This window comes from Acartia tonsa, chromosome 9 (assembly GCF_053477335.1).
Source record: "Acartia tonsa isolate MP-2025a chromosome 9, ASM5347733v1, whole genome shotgun sequence".
NCBI lineage: Eukaryota > Metazoa > Arthropoda > Copepoda > Calanoida > Acartiidae > Acartia > Acartia tonsa.
In genome coordinates, this window is record NC_137268.1 from 44,193,923 (window position 1) to 44,215,636 (window position 21,714).

The 21,714-nt window shown below is 32.6% G+C and overlaps 2 protein-coding genes and 1 long non-coding RNA gene across 3 annotated transcripts; all 3 read right to left on the bottom strand.

Annotated features, from left to right (window-relative positions):
* Window positions 1-1,220: 1,220 nt before the first annotated feature.
* Window positions 1,221-12,335, bottom strand: LOC145327892 (uncharacterized). Its single transcript, XM_080171421.1, has 19 exons — window positions 12,254-12,335; window positions 11,769-11,845; window positions 11,084-11,133; window positions 10,858-10,911; window positions 10,374-10,474; window positions 9,911-9,995; window positions 9,616-9,680; window positions 8,712-8,761; window positions 8,272-8,374; window positions 7,576-7,655; window positions 6,581-6,656; window positions 6,323-6,393; window positions 5,951-6,005; window positions 5,305-5,344; window positions 4,618-4,667; window positions 4,271-4,304; window positions 3,968-4,047; window positions 3,155-3,205; window positions 1,221-1,558 (listed from the first exon to the last, which is right to left on the bottom strand). The coding sequence occupies exons 1-19, from the start codon at window positions 12,301-12,303 to the stop codon at window positions 1,534-1,536; spliced, it is 1,197 nt and encodes a 398-aa protein (XP_080027547.1). The 5' UTR covers window positions 12,304-12,335; the 3' UTR covers window positions 1,221-1,533.
* Window positions 12,336-14,526: 2,191 nt separating this feature from the next.
* LOC145327890 (uncharacterized) lies at window positions 14,527-16,211 on the bottom strand. The gene is made up of 3 exons (XR_013882272.1): window positions 16,073-16,211; window positions 15,612-15,657; window positions 14,527-15,371 (listed from the first exon to the last, which is right to left on the bottom strand). It is a non-coding gene; the product is annotated as an uncharacterized LOC145327890 (long non-coding RNA).
* A 636-nt stretch (window positions 16,212-16,847) lies between these two features.
* LOC145327891 (facilitated trehalose transporter Tret1-like) lies at window positions 16,848-21,672 on the bottom strand. The gene is made up of 11 exons (XM_080171420.1): window positions 21,536-21,672; window positions 21,194-21,267; window positions 20,963-21,029; window positions 20,435-20,518; window positions 19,918-20,052; window positions 19,526-19,596; window positions 19,098-19,220; window positions 18,876-18,966; window positions 17,988-18,056; window positions 17,717-17,834; window positions 16,848-17,045 (listed from the first exon to the last, which is right to left on the bottom strand). Exons 1-11 carry the CDS (start codon window positions 21,658-21,660, stop codon window positions 16,929-16,931), a joined length of 1,074 nt encoding a protein of 357 aa, XP_080027546.1. The 5' UTR covers window positions 21,661-21,672; the 3' UTR covers window positions 16,848-16,928.
* Window positions 21,673-21,714: the final 42 nt, after the last annotated feature.

Consider the following 21,714-nt stretch of genomic DNA (forward strand, 5'->3'; position numbering starts at 1 on the left):
TTGTAGGCATAGCATATATACATAACAAGTACATTCATCCGTTTGGCAGCTAACAACCTTAAAAGTTCAAAGATTCTTTGAGATAAAAGATCCCAGGAACATTTTACCGTGAACTGCACCGGATCCACAATTTTTAAAAACTTCATATGATTTAATATAAAAATTGTACAGATGTAACAATAGCTACAATATACAAATTTAATAAAAAAGAAAATTTCAGCTTATAAAATAATTAGCAGATGTCTATATTAATAAAAACTATTATAAAGTGATTATGTGCCTGTTAATTTTTGTATTTTTGTGTTTTTTGTATTAGGGACGACAGTAACTTAAGGCAATTTATTAGAATAAGATTTCTTTAAAGTGAAAGTATTTTTTGTTTTATTATTATTGTTTTTCCAGGGCTCGGCAGCCGCGTCTGTAAGCTTAAGGGAAACCAACCTTTAACCTTAAAAAAACAGTTTAAAGTCTCAATCTTAGCTAAATATGACAATCCCTCTTTTTATAAAAAAAATTCAAAGCATCCAAACTAGCTTAAATTTTAGGCTTAGCCACGACTGACGCGAATCTGCCGAGCCCTTTTTTTCCACTGAAACTTTGTTAGCACTAATTTAACCATAGTTTTAATGGCTAATCTTTTATTCCAAAAATGAGCTATAAAATTTTTAAGTAAAGTGCCTTTTTTGTCGTTTTGTACCCTAGTATAAAAGTTGTATGTACTATTATGTACTTTGTCGCAGTACAAATATAACAAATAAATTTTGAACAAAATATCTTTGTACTTTTTAAGGCAGGTTGACTCTATACAAGTAGCACATGGTCGTTCGGTTAGTAACACATATTTCCTTTTTTACACTATTCATTGTAAATTTGTCGTAAAATTTAGGAATTCTTATTGGAAGTACCTAAATTTTGTGGCTTAAACTACAGAAATACTTCGCATATAATTTTGGGCCTTGTTGTCATAGAAATTGCCATTTAATTTTACTTCCCTTTTAAAATAGGACACATGTCGATTGTCGATATAACGATTATCCTTCTTTATAAAATAGTACCTAAGGTTTTTTTGTCTAGTACTAAAGATTTCATTAACTACTGAACAGATAAGGTTCTTCTTTTAGGGAACCCTTTACACAGTTACCGAAATGACTAGGCTATTTTATTTAAAGATCCAAGCATTGAACGCCAGAAACAAGCAATGAAGAAACTTTGCTATTACATTAATTTCAATATTTTCATGTTTATTAAATTCTTTACATATTATAATTTAATTTCTCGTATTCATTCGAATCCGGTGGATAGGAACCGGTTCTCATCCATACGAAAAAACTATGTCTAGCATCGTATTATATCCAGCTTTCTACGAATATAAAAATGTACATTCATAAGATTAAAACCAGTTTTTTTAGCCGGTGCCTTCTTCTGCACCTCGGGGCTAAAAAACTGATTTTAATCTTATATTTGTACATTCTATATCCGCGGAAAGCCGTTTATAATACGATGCGAGAAATAACTATTATTGAAATGATTTTTCTACTCTTTCTTTCCTCCTCTATGCCTAAAAAAACAAGGAATATTAATATGAAAGAATAAGAAATTTCGCCTTACTAAGAAGTTCTCCATTATGTACATATTTTCAAATTTTTTAAAGACACTCCGCTGCTCTATGATTCATTACGTCTGTCAATCCGAAAGTAATTTTTTTTTCTTCTGGCGAATGATTTCTTGTGAAGATTTCCTTTACAAATAAGCTTCCAGATCATAATACAATCCTTATTTTCATAGAAACTGCCATTTAAAATAAAAAGATAGACAGTTTGCTTATCTTTCAAATTTTTTTTTTTGCATAAGTTTAAATTGATGTACAAATTAAGATATACAGGGTGGGGCAAATAAGACCGGACAAATTCTAACTTCTAAACAAATGAACATAAGTCGTCAATTTTAAAGATTATATTGAATTTTAAAAACTGGCAAGCAAAAAAGGTATATGACTATTAGATTATTCGATAAAATCGCCGCCAGCCTTAATCACCGCCTCTACCCGCCATCTCAACCGCCGGCAGATCCAGGTCAAAATGTACCTGTCCAAGCTGGCGTGGTTCTCCTTGATAGTGGCAATGAGGGAGGTCTTTGTGGTATGGGCACGTCTATTGGTGCATGCTTCAAAGTAGCCCCAGCCCCAAAAGTCCATTAAATTAAGATCGGGCTGCTGGGAGGCCACATTTCCTTAGGAACGTGAGTAACCGCAGAATCTAAATTCGCCCAACTTTCAAGCTAACCTTATACACGGAGGCTCTTATTTGGACCACAGTTGAGCTAGAACGACGTTCATTACCTTTTTGGACATGGCATGAAGTTTTAGCTAGGGTTGTCAGCGCAACCCATTGTCTAAAATGCGTTTTAAAGTTCAATATGGGTCCCTGAAGTCAAGAACCGAGAAATTTTCACGGTTTTGTGACGTTTTTTACATCTAAAAATCTGCCCCGTTTCACTTTGCTGGAGTACTACTGCCAAGCCATTTCAGATAGAGAGCTCTGGTCTTTTTTAGTGTCTTATTTATGTATCTAACAGTATCACCAGCAAGTTGCATAACTCTACCTAACCTACAGATGGGATGAGGTGAGATTTAGTGGGCCCTAGTCGAGAATCCAGATTAAAACACCGGCGCGTTTGGAATCTGCCTTGTTGAAAATATGCGCGGCCAGCTCGTTGTACACGTCCATCTTCGTCCAAAGATTTTTTTTGTGCCAAAAGGTCATTACCTAAGCTTTTTATAGTGTGGTCAAACGTCCTGATTGGTCAAGTAGTTTTGGCGCTATGGCCGTTTAAAGTTTGTCCGGTCTTATTTGCCCCACCCTGTATTTTTTTTGAAGATTCCCTATACCAATGCTACAAAAACATTAATTAAGTTACTTTGGAAATAAAGCTACTCTAAAATTGTACATAAATCCAGGTATAAGGTATAACCAACAAGCGAAATAAATATAAAATAATATTTGGGGGGCAAATGGAGAGGTCGTCAATTCTACGATGTGTTGCCCCCCAACGACAGCTGAAAAACACATATAGGTTTCGTGATTTTTTTCATATTAATTTCATTGTTGGTATAAGCTGACATAAATCGTCTGTTGATCATTTAAAACATGAATACCTGTATTCCCATTCTGAAACACCCCATCCATTTTCATCATTGATTTTATATCTAAGTAAAAATGTACAATCCTGTAAATAGAAGAAAAGCAATATACCATAACCCTTTCCCTCCCTCTCAATCTTACATGGAGCTTTAGAAATTTTGTTAATCATAACTGGGGGTATGCATCACTTTATCGTCCATTTTCTTATTCTTTAACCCAGATAGAACCTTACTACAAGGGGTATAGTTATTTCGGTTATAGTCCCTTTCGTAACAACGTCTCTTAAGAGGCGATTCGTCGTATTTTAGTGAGGTATAGAGTTGCTGCGCTTTCTAAGTTGTACCTAACTGTTATAGGAATCAGCATGCAAAGTTTAAAATTAATAGAACAATTCTAACCTATTTAAATTAACGAAAAGAGCTAATTGTTAGGGATGGACGAACCGACCCTAAATATAAAAAGGCTTCGCTTTTAAAAACACTAACAAGATTAGTTTTCATGATAACTTGTGCCTTTTTTATAATGAAATTTTATTACTTTCCTTTAGTGCCTACAAGTCCCCATATAAAGGGATAAGAAAATGGCCGATAAAATAATGTACAATCATCCCCAATGATGAAACACATAATTACCTCTCCTGTAGTTTACAACTAGTGGTTGAAACGTTTAGACACTCAACTCAATAAACCAACCAATCAAAATTTAATAAAGGTCCCCAAAGTTGTGAAGCCAACGAATAAGGAATCGTTTTTAAAAACTTTGGGGACTAGTGCAATCTTCTCCTGCTCTGCATAGAATTTATGGAAATAAAAAGTAACTAATGTAACCTGCAAAACCTCTCTACAATTCTGGCCTCCCAACTTTTACCATAGAAAGCGTGTCCCTTCTTTTTGTGGCACAAAGTCACCTAAAATATTGACACGTTTTGAGTTAAAGAGTAGCTTCGCTACTGACAGCAAATATTGGTCTGAGTACTGCATTGGAAACGAACAGAGTTTTTAAATTAAATCAATAACGAATGTAAAATTTCTCTGAAAATTGTGAAACGCTCGTTCTAACCATTTATGAGATCTAAGCGGACATACCACAACAAACCACTTGTTACATCCACAAAAAATAAAAAAGATAACCTGCACATTATACCATTGATTTCCAGCTAAAAACCTAAAAACAATTCATTTAGAAATTATAAACAAAGACAATAATTTTCAGAAGCAGCGCAGCAATAACAAGTCACCAATAATAGATGTATAATATACGTAGACATTATAACAAGGGACAATTTAGGTTGCTATTTCATCTGTCATTTATTGGTCAGTTTGTTAACCAATTAGCAGGAAAGGGGATGGAGGTATCGTTATTTTAGCCTGCTTTATTAGAGAACGCGAATCTGGTTTAAGATCCAAGTAATGATAAATTCTTTTCACATATAAACATTTTCAACTCATGAGCATAGAAATATTCAAGTTGATAATACCTAAATCCATAATCTTCTGTGTCATCACCATTTTCTCCATAATTCCATATCTTAATTTTTAGAAGATTACTAAATAGTGCAGTTTTTTTCGGGGGGTTTTGTATCAGCGGGAAATATTGACATCAGAGAGAGAGAGGGAGGGAACAATTGGCTGTTTATTACACTAGTCCCTAAAATTTATATTATCGTTTTCTACTTCGTTGGCTTAACAACTTTGGGGACCTAAGATTTTAATTCGTTGATTTATCAAGTTGAGTGTTCCAATTACAGATGGAGTAATTTTGAGTATCATAATTTGGAATGTACATCAATTTATCGGTCATTGTCTTATCCCTTTAGATACCTGTATTGACATCCCATTACAGTCACATCTAATGCTTTACTAAAGTCAAGGATACATAAAGTTTAGATATTTTTGCTTTCCATCAAAGTGGCTAGCGTGTACAGAAAACTCCTCCCTTTTTGTATTTTAAATGAGAGAATTTATTTTTAATGCCTAGACCTTGAGGAGCGCCTACAGAACTACCCTATACCAAATTTAACCTAACCTAACCTGACCTAAACTATCTATATACTATCACACGAAATACTACATCTCCCCTATTAATTTTGATTTATTTCAAAATAATTGGGAGTGAGGTTTTCTGTGCTCGACAAGGCGCCCTGAGAGAAACCTCTAAATATTACCTTCATATCTACTTCTTCCACCGGATATGGGGTTCCGTTTCTAATTCAAAACAAATCAAAATGGTGATTCCTTAGAAGAATAGGCTCGTTACATATTACATATCCACAATTGAATCAACGCATCTTGCGTTCTAAGTAACTTTACTAAAATCATTCGGAATATTATCTGTATCTATAATAAAAAGTAGAACGATGTCTGTCTGTTTGTTTCTTTGTTTGTAGCGAAGGATCTCGCTAACCGCTGAACCGATTGGGTTCTCCTTTACAGGGTAGCTTCTCATAGGTCCCGGGAAGGTTTATAACTATTTTCAAAATTTTTTTATTTCTTTTAATTTTCTTTAAAATCTAAAACACGAAAAATTAGTTTGATAAAACCTAATGGGGCAAAGCCCCTAGAGGCTAGGGGCGAAGCCGCTAGTTAGAATATTTAGCGGTCATAGCTGTCGTATTATCGGCGTGTTATTACTCAAATGATTAAATTTACATCATATACGTCGACTATATGGTATTAAATTAGAAGTACTAACAAAATATCATTAAATGATATTCAATGACTATAAATATGTATAATGTATATGTTGATATTACCAATAAACGAATTTTCATTAGGTGTATTTCATTTATAAGATTGAATTGAATTATTTTCCTTAATATCCAACCAAGCTCCAGATAGGACAAAGTTCCTGGCTGGCTTACAATACCTGTAAAAAAAGAGAGAATAATGTAAAAGAAAAGCTTTTTAAAGCAAACTAGCAACTGCGCATCTTTTTGTTATGAATTCGATGGCTTAAATCTAATAAAAACTAGCCTAAAACCAATTAGAACCTATGTGAAGCTTCATAAAATGGAAACTTCATTTTTATAGTTAGGGAATCGCACATTTTTTTTTAGTTTTTCCATTTAAATCTAAAATTGAAAGTTTAGAGGCGACTTCTTTCTCTCCCCCCCCCCCCCTTCTCTCTCTCCAACAAATGACTCTAGAAGCCTCAAGTTATAAAGTAGAATTTCATTAATTTACCTAAAAAGCCCTGAAGTCCCGTTGGGGTAGCAAAATGGTGGAAACAGTATCTATGCAAAAGTGTCCAATCCCTAAATATCAAAATTAAAATTAGTCATAGGTTTTTGTATCAGGCTTGGTGGAAGAAAAAAAAATATTCTATACTTATTGTTTAATTAAACCCGCGACTGTAGATCAACACTTCGCACAATCATCAAAAACTCAATCTTTAAAAAAGCCATCATTAAAAAAGTCACAGGAAGAATTTCTTTAATTTACCTAACTGAGCCATGAGTATGATCTTTCATAACTTGAAGTCTTAAATTCATTTTATTTTCTCCAATGCTTATATCTCCTTAAAAAAAATTTATTTGGGTGGGTTACTTTCATTATTAAATAATCTTCCTACAGACAAGTAGATAGACAGATAAAAAGACAAACAGATATATAAACAGATGGAAACAAACAGATTAATAGATAAACAATTGATAGACAGGCAAACAGAAAGATGGACAGACATATAGCCAGATAGATAGACTGATAAAAAAAGATAAATATATAGACAGACACTCAGATAGATTGACAGATGAGTAGACAAACACAAAGGTGGACAGAAAAACAGAAAGGTATACAGACAAACAGATAGATAGACAGATAACCTTAAAGTTCTCAAATTTTTCATAATGATTCTGATGAGGTGCTCTTAATCTTACAAAATATTCACCAGATGGACAAATAGATTGACAGATGGATAGACAGATAGATTGACAGATGTAAAGACAGATAGATTAACAATTGGACAGACAGAAAGATAGACAGATGGACATACAGACAGATAGATAGAAAGACAACCTGAGAGTTCTCAAAATTGTTTATTATGATTTTGATGAGCTGCTCTCAATCTTGCAAAATATTCTTCAGACAGACAGATACCTAGACAAATAGTTAGATAGACAGATGGACAGACAAACAGACAAATAACATGAAAGTTCTCCAAATTGTTCATAATGATTTTGATAAGATGCTCTTAATCTTGAAAATTATTCACTGGACAGACGGATAGATAGAAAGACAAGCAGTTAGATAGACAGATAGATGATTGACAGACAAACAGACAGATAGCCTAAAAGTTCTACAAATTGTTCATAGTGATTTTGATAAGATGCTCTTAATCTTACAAAATATTCTTCAGACAGACATATAGATAGACATATGGACAGACAGAAAGTTAGACAGATGGACTTTACAAAAAGACAGATAGATATGCAGATAACCTGACAGTTCTCCAAATTGTTCATAATGATTCTGATGAGCTGCTCTTAATCTTGCAAAATATTCTTGACTCCAAGGTTCTCTAGATAACAAATGTCATATTAATCAACACGCACAATGACAGCCTTTAACTTTTCCGCCAATCAAAATCATTAGAAAAATTAAATTTTATTATTAGATATTATATTGAACAATAGTGTTGTTTAATTTACACTTTAAATAATTTTAATAACACATTTTTCTAGTATGGCTTCGAAACCGATTAGTATCCGCTGGATTAGAACCGATTATCAGCCTTACTTAAAAATCATGTATTGGATCGTATTACAGCCAAATCTCCACGAATATTAAAGTAAAAAAGTAAAATTAGTACCAGTTTTGTAAGCCGCATATATAATTGATATTTAACTATTACTATATCCAGATCTAGCAGCAGTATGTGTCTTTTTTATCTTCTTTAGCATGACGCTAGAGGATCGAATTCATTAGAAGTAACTAGAAGATTAGATTAAAAAAATAGAGGGGGGACCATGTGCCGACTTTCTATTGGGTCTTTAAAAATCAACCAATAGCGTTGGAAATATTAACACAGCCAAGGCGCTACAAAAGAGCAGAAAGCAATTTGGCAGCAGACGAAAAAGGTCCCCAACAAGGAGATCCAGGTAGTTATACTAAATTAAAGAAACGTTACATTCTACCTGGCCATAGCTCTAGCCACGGTCCATGGATTCATATCACTGTCGAAATCAAAATGTTTGTCGGCAGAATTGTAGGTCAGGTTTATGTCAACTTGGTACACTTCTAAAACAAGGATGATAATATTCTCAGTCATTCTTTTTCAGATTCCATCTTAGAAGCATAATTTTTAAAAATATTTAGGGCATGTTTATAAAGGATGAGACAATAAACGATAAATAAAACCAACCCATCCACAGATTATAATTATTGGTTGAAAAGTTTAGACCAATGCACTTTAAAAACTTTGGGTACCAGAGTAATTTACTTTTCACTTTGCTCTCCCTCCATGGGTATGTTAGGGGATGGTTTTGAATCTATAGAGATTAGGATTTTAGGTGGAATGCTCTAAAAATCTTTTTTAATACTTGATTTATATTTTCAATCAAATTAATATGCTAACCTTTTGTAGCAGGGTTAACCATTTCTCCAGTATATTTAACAATCCATTTCCTTATGTAAAAAATAATCACTAATTTCAATAAATTGTAATAAAGAATCAAAACTTGTTAGACTAGCCTAGATGTAAAGGAATATGCAAAACTTAGGAAATCCTAGCTGATAGGCAATACTAAGACATGTTATATGATTTGACCTATGTCTGTGAGTTTATGATACATTTATTTTGATGCAATTGCAAAATGTTTGTTGTAGCTGGCTTTAGTTCCCTAGGAAAATGGGGATAGATGTCACTGCTTTTGGCCTACCTATTCTTTTGAGGTCAGGAAATATCCTATACCCCATCTCTTTTCTAGCCGGTTTCCTTCCCCCATCCCTTTCTCTTTCCCTCTACTATGGCGTCAATAGAATAGGTATGCCAAAAGCGGTGACATCTATCCCCATTTTCCTAGGGCACTAAACACAGCTACCCAGCAAGATATTTCGCCATAGAGTCGTCTTCGAGCTCTTGCAATATATGAACCGATTTCTATGCTACCTCGAATCCCATTCGCCATGAATTAACACCTAATTTTTTGGCGAGAGAGAGAGAGAGATAGAGAGATCATACCATTCCCGGCTTAATTCAATAAAGAGTAAGATATGTTTCTCTCTCTCTCTCTCTCTCTCTCTCTCTCTCTCTCTCTCTCTCTTTTAATTTATGCTACTCTGCTACGATATCGATGTCGAACTCGCATGCTACCTTTTGCTTGAAAGGCCGATTTTCTAACGTGTATCGCCAAAAAATTAGGTGGTAATTTATAAGCTACCGTTTGAGATATCGAACAACGTACCATGCTACCTTTTTTTAAAGTTTCGCTGGGTACCTATTACCTTCTAGCCAACTATAGCGGATGCTTTGTACTTACTTAAGAGGTTTGATACATTCAAGATTAATACCTCCACCTATCCATCCTTTGGATTCTTCCTCTGTCTAAAATATGAAACACAAAAAAGTATAGTTTTTTTTTCTATCTGAGTGTCTGTAGCGAAGGATCCGCTGAACTGATATGGTCCAGGTAAGGTTATAACCAATAAGGGGGAGGGTATCTCCTTCCTCCTAAGAGAAATTGTATTTCTCTTTAAAACTATTATTGGAAGTTGTGGATTAACTTCCATCCCACCCCCTTCCCCAAAGTGCAGCTAGAAACTTTTGGGGAGTACCTGTACTAAAGCAGTCTCTGGCATGTTTGTGTGTTGCAGGAGACCAAAACCAGGTACATAAAGGAACAACATACTCTGCATAATTCTATACAAGATTAAAGCACTGAAAAGTGTCATGCGTGACGTCATAAAAATGCGTCAAAATCCATCGCTTTATTACGGGTTTCCTTTATTACTTCTCATTTCATCCCCCTTTATAGACGTATTTTTATGACGTCACACATGACAATTTCCAGCGCTTCTAAAAGATTGCGTAATAATTTCAAGGTGTTAACGAGGGGGCCGGGGATGGTGTAGTTTTATCCCCCTCTATGCCTAATCCTGCGGTGCCCTTAACCTTACGGGGCTACTAGTTACCCAATATAACCTAACCTAACTTAATCTAAAGTAAGAAACAAATGTACCCCCCCCCCTTCTACCCTGTGATTTTAAAAATAAGAGGGGATAGGGGGGTTTTCAGTACCTTTCTTGTCTTCTAGCGCCAGAAATAACTAGGTATACCCCGTCCTTATTACCTCCCCCAAACCATACAGCATCAACTGCCAACGGATGACTACCAAGATCCTAAACAGAAAGGAATATTTTACCCAAAGAAAAACTTCTGCACCTGTTTTGTTCAATTATTGGTTAATCCTTAATTTTATCCTGCAATAGCAAAGAATCCTGTATAATAGAGCTGCAAAATGTATGTTTGTCAACTAAAATCTCTTAACTTCAAACGAGGAGAGGGAAAGAGGGGAAAATCCCAAAAATTGGATTTTTCTTTCTTGCTATTTCTAAAATCTCAAATTAAATAATATAAAGAAGCACCTAGAAGCTAATGTACAACTTCAATAAAAAGTAATTCATAAAAAAAAAATTCAAGGGATACAAGGATAGGTTAATTTAAGATAGAATAAAACCTTATTATTAATTAAATTCTACAGATTAAATATATAAAATTTGACCTGGGGATATTCCATTTGATTGACATCATCTAAAGCTTTTAAACCAAAACCAGCCTAAAAAAATAAAAGTATATAAAGTAGTAAGTTTTTTTTTATAACTATTGAGTTTTTATTAATCTATGTATATCTGGGTGTCCTTGGATAACTTTTTGCTCTTGTTTATTTTAGATATCAAGGGGCCTTGATTGATTGACGACTTATGTACATATAATTCTATGAAAAATACCTTTTTATGCCCAACTGCCGATTTCTTTTTTCTTTTATTGTTAAGAATTCCTAAACATTAAAATTTTGTTATTCTTGATTTATTAAAATAACACTTCTACCCAAAGCGTCAGTTTTGAAGCAGCTTATAGTGCCTCATAAAAAATGACGTCGTACAATACAAATGACCAATGATAGGCTGGTATACATTATGGTAAAATATATACCGGCATATCATTGGTCAATTGTATTGTATGATGTCATTTTTGACAAGGATGACAACATCCATAAGTACGTAGCGAAAAACAAAAAATTGATGGACAAACGGACAAAGTTAGTTATAGAGCAGCTGTGTCCATTGATCAAAAAGAAGTTTTTTTTAATCACAAGACCTTTTAGACCAAGAGAATTATATACTGGATGCAAAAATCAACTATCTATCTTAAAAACAGCCATAAAAATAAATTTTCCCCATAACGTGACGGATGGATGGAGAGACAAATGAGCTATAGAGCAGTCTCGCTACAAATAAAATATTAAACGTTTCGGTTCATGTGAAGAAACAAAGTTGAGGGTTTCGTCGTATTTTAACAGTAGCTTTGAATGGTTTATTTAAGGTTAAGGGCTAGAAATAGGAGAAAAGCTACTGTAAAAATATGACGAAACCCCCAACTTCGTTTCCTTCACATGACCCAAAGTTTCTTTACCTAGATAGATAATCCATTGTTTGAAATATGAGAGAGGTGACCAGGGCTCATATACTTCTAGTATGGCAGCTGGCCTTCTATACAAATTGAAATATTATTAAGTCAAATACTAAAATCGATTTTGAATTGCTTTACCAAGCGTTCACTTTTGTCTGCATAGTTATATACCCTATCCTACTGGATAAACGAACTGACCAATAAATGAAGACCATTGCAGCAACCTAAATTGACGACAAATTTTTCCCTCTCAATATATCCACGTATTCTTTATCCATTTGTATGTATAACAGTAAATAGAATTGCTATTAGTCTAAATACTTTAAGATTTTCTAGGCTAGTCTGCAAATAATGGATTCCTAGACCACACATTGATAGATATGAAGGAAAAGATTTTTTTAAAATGTGGTTTTCTGTATCAATGCTGGAAATCTGAGAATCCTTATTTATAGAGTAGGTGCACTGCAAAAAAATGAACAATTTTTTACCGTTTAAAAAATAAATAGATGAAGATTACAGCTAACACATACACATACATGATTTATCTTTTACTAAATTCAAATTTGTAAAATTAATGCAACTCAAGTAAGATAGTAACAAATTATAAGATAAACTACATCTTTTAATTTTGTCATTAGAAAAAAAATTAAATGTAATCTCAATATTAATTATCCTACCAGTTTCCGCGGATATCAAAATAAAAAGATTATTAGCATAATCTTTTGTTGGCTTTGATGAGCTATAGTATATATTTATCGTATGGTATTGTAGACAGCTGTCCGCGGATACTAATATGAAACACAGCGTTTTTTTAATGAGAACTTCTTTGAAAGCAATTTTACCCCGCTTATAGTTATGAGAATTTAATGATTAATGGCTTATTTTCTTCGTTTTTTATAACCATTTATAGAAAAGCCAAGAAATATTTCAGTTTTTATTTAAAATGTACGTACAGTAAATTCAAAAATTCAGAACTTAGGTGTCAACATCTAAAAATGGTTTTGGCGCATTTTTCTTATGCTCAAATCTTAGTTGATTTGAGGGAGTAATTTGGGGGGCCAGTACTCCCTCCTTGGTTGAGATATGGCCTTCAAACTTCAAAATGTTCTAGTACATGTCACCAATAGTATCTGTATTAATTTTTATTTCTATATCTCAACTTTGAAGCGTTTTGCAGCCATTCTTGCAAATGGTAGGAGATTTGATCATAAAATAAATGCGCTAAAACCATTTCTCGTATTCATTCGAATCCGGTGGATAGGAACCGGTTCTCATCCATATGAAAAAACTATGTCTAGCATTGTATTATATCCAGCTTTCTATGAGTATAAAAATGTACAATCATAAGATTAAAACCATTTTTTTAGCCCATGCCTTCGGCACCTCGGGGCTAAAAAATGTTTTTAATCTTATAATTGTACATTCTATATCCGCGGAAAGCGGTTTATAATACGATGAAAGAAATAACTATTTAAAGTGTACTGTACTGTAATGAATTTACTGTACTTTTAAAATAAAAACAAAAATATTTTTTTTGCTTTTCTATGAATGGTTATAAAAAACGAAAAGAATAAGCCATTAATCATTAAATTCTGAAAATTATAAGTGGGGTGAAATTGCTTTCAAAAAAGTTCTCATAAAAAAAAACACACTGTATAATGATTTATTTTTGTATATTTATTGCATTATCTAAATAACGTAGTTTCTCTTTATAAGATAAGAAAATTAATGAACACCTGAGCGATATTTAAATCGATTTATTATCAATTGGATGTTACACCAGATTTTCATGTACTCTGAAAAGGAATACTTGCAGCTGTCTAAAATAACGATAACCCCTATCCATCCCCTATACCCCATCCCCCCCTTCCCTCCTACTAGATGAACGAACTGACCAATAAATGAGGTTCATAGTATCAAGCTAAATATATTATCCACGTATATATTATATCCATCTATAGATATTTAGACAACAGATCTACAGTATAGATGTATACAGACAACTACCTCCCTTCCTATTTTAACGACCCTTTTCGTCTGCTACTAAATTATTTTCTGCTACTTGGCTGCGACACAATTGGTTGATTTTTGATGACTTTATAGAAAGGTAGCACAAGGTTGATGCGATGGAGAGATACAGTTACTTAACCCTTTCTCCAAATAGTGTTTTACTCTAATATTTATACTAAGAGACGAACTAAAATTAATCTTGTTATAGGTATTTATTGCAATGTATTATATACAGTTTTCCGTGGATATTAAATTGAAAAATTACAGTTTTAATTGCCCTAAGGGGTTGATAGGCCAAGACCAACAAAAAAGGATTAATTTTAAGGTTTTTATTTTAAATTAAACTAGTTGCTTTGCCCCTAGCTTTAAAGGTGAGGAAAATAGCCTAAAATCACCCAAATTTAATTTAAAGATTCCCTAAAAAGTACAATCAATTCGGACCAACAGTCTAGATATCTTTTGCTACAGACAAAAAAACCTTACTGCTTTATATCATAGGATACCGCTATATATAAAACTAGCGGCTGCGTCAATAGTATCTAGGGGCTCTATATTTAAAGGGATATTGAGGTGCAGAAAATAGCCTAAAACCATAGGAAGACTTATTTATAAAAATAGAATATCCTAAAACCATCACAGGATCTATTAGAGACTTCGCTGTAAAAGAGAACCATATCGGTTAAGCGGTAAGCGAGACCCTTCGCTACAAACAAAAAAAGCTACTACTTTGTATAATAAGAATTCACAAAAATTCCACATAAATTTTTATTTCAATATATATACAATATTATATTTAAATATATTTGTAATATACATTCTTAGTAACACAGCTACTCCATATTAAGGGGTATTTTTCTATCATACAATCATCTATAGACAACTACATACTCCCAGTGGTGAGGACCTTTTTCGTCTGCAAGCAAATTGCTTTCTGCACTTTTGTAGCTACTTGGCTCTGTTAGTATTTCCAACGCTATTGGCTGATAATCATAGACTCAATTGAAAGACGCCACAGGGTCCCCACCCCAAGGACATACAGTTATTTAACCCCTGCCCCCTCTTCTCTTTTACTTGATTTTTATAGGGATCATTGACGTCCAAGGGGGGGGGGGGGTAAAAAGGCCGCGGCCCGCCCCCCTTAAAAGAAATTTTTACCCCTCTAAACAGATTTAAGTAAGGATAATTACCCCCCCGCCCCAGCAAGTTTTACCCCCGGGGTACAAACTTTGGGGGGGTGGTAACAAAGAATTTTCGGCCCGCTTCACGCGCCTTTTTACCCCCACCAATTACAAATTACACACCCCCCATAAAAAAATTTACTCCCCCCCCCCCCCAAATTAAAATGCTTGGATGCCCTTGATAGGGATATACCTAAATGAAAAAACACCTCTTTACCATCAATTGCTTATTTTACCTACCTTACAGATTTTAAGCAGCGCTACTTATGGTCAGTATTGACCTTGTTTACAACTTTATGTTCAATCATTTCTGTGTCATGATTATCCATCTCTGGGTTATCGTCCTGTTCATTAATATCTCTTTTTAATTCTTCCATCATTTCTTGTCTTCGCCGGGTAAAACCATGTTTAGCTGTTCCTGGGGGAAAAAAGGAAATGTTTTAATCCCGATATAAAGGTAAAAGGATGTCTATCTTTTTATCTGTCTGTAGCGGAGGATGTCTCTAATTGTTGGACCAATAAAGTTCTCCTTGACAACGAAGATTGTTTCCATGAAAGGTTTATAAATATTCTTCTTCCTTAACCTAACTTAACGTATATACAAAATAGATATTTAGGGAAATGGGGGAAATTTATGATCACCATTCCTCAGATTTACCTGTTGATTTTCTAAATTGTTTGTACACACTTTCCAGATTTCTATCCTAAAAGAACATATGCAAATAAATAACCTTAGTTTTATATCGCATCGTATTATGACAGCTTTCCACGTATAGTAAACTGAAAAAGTATAAAATTAATTCCAGTTTTGTTATCCGGGAGGGGCCAAAGGCCCCCGCAAACAAAACTGGAATTTATATTACGATTTTTATTTTATATCATTCGAGGAAAATTATTACTATTACTAAACGATAGATAATATTTCAGTATGGCTCATGACCAGTTCTTATGAAAAGTAATTAAAAACGATTTATTCGATGTATAAGTAGTTTACCTAAAAAAAGTTTAGGTCAACTGTTTTTTGATTATACTAAACAGACTTAATTTACAGAACTCAAGAAGCAACATACGGACTGACATACCCTAATTATAAAAAAGCTGCATTACAAATAACTGTACCTTCGTTTCAGGTAGAATAAAATACATTACAGGAAAAAATACAGCAATCACTGTGTTAAAATGACAAATATAAGATTAGATTTTTGGTCTGAAGTTAAAAACTTGTTGAACTCTTCAGGGAAGTCTTATAAATATCTTTAGGTTATTTTCTTGGCCCTCCCCTAGAACTAGTATTCTATGAAGTAGTAATTTGCATGGATGTGTGTCCTGAAAGATCTCGTGAACGACCAAAACCTATCATAAACTCTAGCCCATACACCACAAAAATATATTTGTCTCAAAAGATGGTTACTTTTCCGAAAAGTTTAGTGTTGGTCCTTTAAAAAATCTTTAAAAATGGAAGATGATTAAAGTCCCTCCTCAGATTATTAAGTCATGAGATAGAATAGCCAATGAGAGGCCAGTATACACTGTAATTGACCAATGGTAAAATTTATGCTAGCCTCTCATTGGTTATTATATCGTATGACGTCCTAATCTGTGGAGGGACTTTAATCATCTTCAAAAAATGATCTACCCCCATACAAAAATGAAAATTAATAAATTTTCCGCAACTGTAATAATCCTGTTAACTGCAAAACTATTGATAGATCTATTATTTTTCTTGTTAAGAAGGAATGTGATTTACGGAGGGACAGTGGGCTGTTATCTTATTCGTTAGCTTAACAACTTTGGGGGATTTAGTGAAATTTGATGGGTTAGTTCATTAAGTTGAGCGTTTAAACGTTTTAACAACTAATTTTAATTAACAGAAGGAGTAATTTTGTGTATTTTTATTAGGGATGTATTGTACATCAATTTATCTGCCATTGTCTTATCCCTTTAGACCATCCCTGAATGTTGCTTATTTAATTTGTCACAAGCCTAGTCCAAAAAGTAAGAATGTGCCGGACAGCTGCAAATAATTGACCACTCCGGGAAACAGTTTCAAGGACAGCATTAACATTAGGGTGGCTACGCTTCTTGACACACTCTAGATAGTTAAAAGGTCGGTTAGTTGAAATATAGTCAGCAGAAAAAATTATATTCTGGATTTAACGTAAATTATTTAAAACAACGTAAAGTGCCGCCAAAAAATGACGTCATAAAATACAAGTGACCAATGAGAGGCCAGTATAAATGTTACTATTGGTCAATTACAATTTATACTGGCCAATCATTGGTACTTTGTATTGTATGACGTCATTTTTTGGAGGCACTTTACGATGTTTCAAATTATTTCTTTTAAGCAATTTTCATCAAATGTCTTGTGGAACTAATAGACACCACTATGGAATAATTTAACCACCATTCTTAATTTTGGTTGGTTGCCCTAAAATGAAGTTCATGATTATATGACTAAACATCTAACAGAATAACAACACTTTGATTGTGCGACCTTTGTCTAAAAGTTCCAACTGTGCAGGGTAGCCAAATCTGGCTGTAATTGGCCAAGGCATTCCCCCTAAACATCACCTACCCAAAAGTAAGGGGATGGCCATATAACGTAACGTCCTACAGAAAACCAACACTTTGATTTTACTTTGATTACTTTGATTTTATGGTAATCAGTTGCCCCTGTGTTTGGCCAAGGCACACCCTCTACTCATCAACAATTATGTTATGAACTATGTATTATGCCACAATCTTTGGTAAATTTGTTACCTTACAAATAGCCCTGATATCTGAAGGGAATAGCTCTCCACTGTATAGGTAGGGCAAAGTTTGTACCCCTAGCTGGACAGAACCCACCAGAAAACATGCAGACACAACAGTAAACCATCTAGAAAGATAAATATTTTCAAAATATAAAAAAAGATATTCCAAAAGCTACATAAGGTTTGAAATGATAACACAATTCTGATTTTGATATAATTAAGTTACAAAAACACAAGTTAATAGAAGAAAAGTATCAAATCAGAGAAAAAAAACTTACCCAAAGACTTGAAATTTATGAATATCTCTTAGCATACAAAATAATGCAAACAACAGCAAACACACACAACTGAAATTTTAAATTTTTAAAAATTTAAATAAAAATGACGACATTTGTTATTTGATCATAAATAAAATTTTTGAAAATAAATAGAATAAACCAGCTTGCATATTACATTTTTTGAAAGTTTTTTTTTCTATTTCAATTTAATTATTTGTTTTTAATAAAATATAAATTCATACAGTCCATGTAATACCAAATACATATTTGCCAACACATATCTGTGCTATAGATTAAATAAGTATAATGAACTAAATTCTTTAAAATTTCTTAGTCTAGCCTAGGAGTAAATCTTACATGTTCTTTTATATCTTTTAGTGATAAAGGCTAGCCTAGAAATTTATTTCAGGATTTGCACAATAATAGTAAAGATATCTATAATACAAAGTAGAACGATGTCTTTCTGTTTGTTTGTTTGTAGCAAAGGATCTCGCTAACCACTGAACCGATCGAGTTCTTCTTTACAGGGTAGCTTCTTATAGGTCCCGGGAAGGTTTATAACTATTTTCTTGGGGGGTGGGACACCCCCAAGCACCCCAAAAAATGAAAAAAAAACCTCAAAAAAAAAATTTCTTTTCTTTTTAAAACTAAATCAAAATAATGGGTTCGACTATACCCCCCCCCCCCCCAAAAGAAAAAATTTCCACCCCCCAAAGAAATTTTAAAACATTTTTCTTTTAAATCTAAAATACGAAAAATTGGTTTGATCAAACCTCTTGGGCAAAGCCCCTAGAGGCTAGAGGCGAAGCCGCTAGTAGTTATGAATAGAATATAATAATTTGTTTTTACATTAACTAACTTTCTAAATACACTCCCCTGTCAAATTACCTAAGAATCATGGAAATAAGATACATGCTTCTTCTTCTATGTTTAGTTAATTGTCTAGCTAGGAATACTGTACTAACAAATCTAAATATACCTAGAAAACAAAACAACAATACACAAAAATTAAGAATAAGATAATTTAATTAAAAGATCCTTTTACTATTTTTTTACTGCATTAAGAAAGCCAAAAATAAAATATAAATAGCATACATGTAAAAAAATTACCTATTATAATACCAGAGATGTAAGCCAGATTTGAAACAGTGTGTATTTTAACACAGTCACTATTTACAAGATTGTTTACTACATTCATTGTTGAATTTACTTCAATAATTGTCTGGTTTTCTCCTGAATTATACACTATACAGCTGTTTCTTTAATAAGTTGACACTTGAGATTTGTTCTATCTTTGGGGGACAAATTGTTGAAAAATTTACAAAACACTTAATTCAAAGAATGAAGAAAATATAAAAAGAAACAGATGATTTCTACACTTCAGGTAAAGTAAAAACAATTCATGAGACAATGAAGAAGAGAAACGCATTGGTTATATTAAAAACACCAAAGAGAAAAAACATTTGTGAAGTTCTTGATCTTTACAGACAGTCCTACAGTGCATACTTACAGAGTATTGTAGGTATCTAAAATTCTACCTTTAGATATATTTGTGTTTAATATTGAATCAAATATTTTGATCACATAACCTCTGAGAACTGATGCTCCACTGAAATAACAAGGACAATTATGCACATAGATTCTGCAATGTTTTAGAATAATTAATTATGAAAAAGAACAGTAATGTCTTTAAGATATTGAGACTTGGATCTTGCTTCATTATCAATTGAATAAGATATTTGATAGTATATGTATATGAAGTTTAAGTATATTAATTTGCTATCATTATCAGAATATATGTGTCATAATGTCATTATTTGAATAGCATCAAAGAAATATTGTTTAGTAGTAATACCAATGTCATATTTTTATTTTCAAATGGAGTTATACACACTAGTAAGAGAGTAGATAACTAACTTAAAGAGTTTACCTGAACATTTGAACTACAGTTAGAATCAGGATGATTCCAAATGGTTTATAAACCTCAGGATGCTTGTTTATCTCTTTCAAATAATACCTTTTCTTTCCACCAGATCTCCTAGAAGCTAGAGCTTCTAGATTAAATCTAAAAAAGAATAATTTTTCTATCAAACTAACTTGCATTAACAAAATTTATTTTTATGATTTAAACTTAAAATTTCTTATTATATATAGATTGACTAAATATTTTACTATAATTTAAACAAATTTTCATGAAATATAGAGTAAACTAGTTTGTAATGAAATCACACGCCCAAAATACTAAAAGACACTCCTACATATTAATGTATTTTCCAAAGAAAGTATTCATTGCTTAGCTTAAATCTAACACTCCTTTCTCAATAAAAATTTATAAATTCTATACTCTTTCTAATCCACCACATAATAGATAATCTACATTCAGTTTATTTTAAAGTTACAATTTTGTACTTTGTAAAATTTGAGGAAAGATTTTACTGTACACTTACTTTATATTTTCCATTTTTTCTTGAGAATCAAATTTTGGTCCATACAGTCTTTTCATGCTTTTCTCAGCCTGCACATCTTTCCCTCTGAGACATACAAAGATAAAGGGTAAGGTAAATAGATTTATATGTTTATATGTAGATTACCAGATAAATAACTATCAAGATATAAAATATAAATATAAAATACTGAACCAAAATTCTCTTCATCATTTACAGAGAAATTTGTTATTAAAATCAAAATTGAATTTAAAAAACTTGAGGACATAAAAAAAACATAAGGCAAGCCTATTAATGGTAATTCATGTTCTAGATATTATTATTTTAATCAATCTTTTTACAATTTACCCATATTTAGGGATGATTTTAATGACTAACAATACAAGATTAAACTATCCAAAGATCCATTAATCTATCTAGCAATCAATTAATGGACAAATTTATCTTATAATTCAAAAATCATACTCCCATGTTAATCTTTCTATTGAAAATCTCACCAGTTAAGCTATCTATCTATAATTATATTGCCACCTGTAAATCAAATAAACTGGAGATTCAGGAATAATTAAACTGATCAACAAAGCAACACATGGTACAACTAAAAAGAAAAAAGAAAAGTTAAAAGCTAATGATTAAAGGATTCATTGAATTAAATTTTGGCTTGGATGGTAACAAAAGAGTTATCAGAATAGACACTTAAAGTCAGTGATAATAGAAAAAACTGTACAATTAATATTGAATATTTTGTTCTTCTTTCTTTACCCAAGGCAATGCAGGCAATTGTTGTCCATCTAAAGTAAATTCCAAGGATGAATATCAATATTGATCCCAAGGCTCTGAAAATGGAAATTCTTATTGTATATGTTTTCTATGGATTTTTTTAAAAGAAAAGAAATGTATCAATCAATGAACGGATAAATGTATTGATCAATATATCTATCCATGTATTAATCATTAGATAGATGTTGCAATGAAGCAATCAATGTAGTAATCAATTATTTGTTCAATTAATGTAACAACCATTGGGTTAATTAATTTAATTATCAATATTTTGATGACTGTATTAATTAATATTTAATAGTACAATAAATTAGATAAGCTTACCTGAATGAGGATATCATAATATCACAAGGACCTCTAAGATCATTGCTTAGTATCTCCACAGTATAAACAGTTGTAGTGGACAGGGCATGACTTATTCCAACTAACAATCTGCTTATGTACATCATTTTATAGTTTGTTGCCTGCCAAAAAAAATCAGATAAAATTTTTTGTATATATTT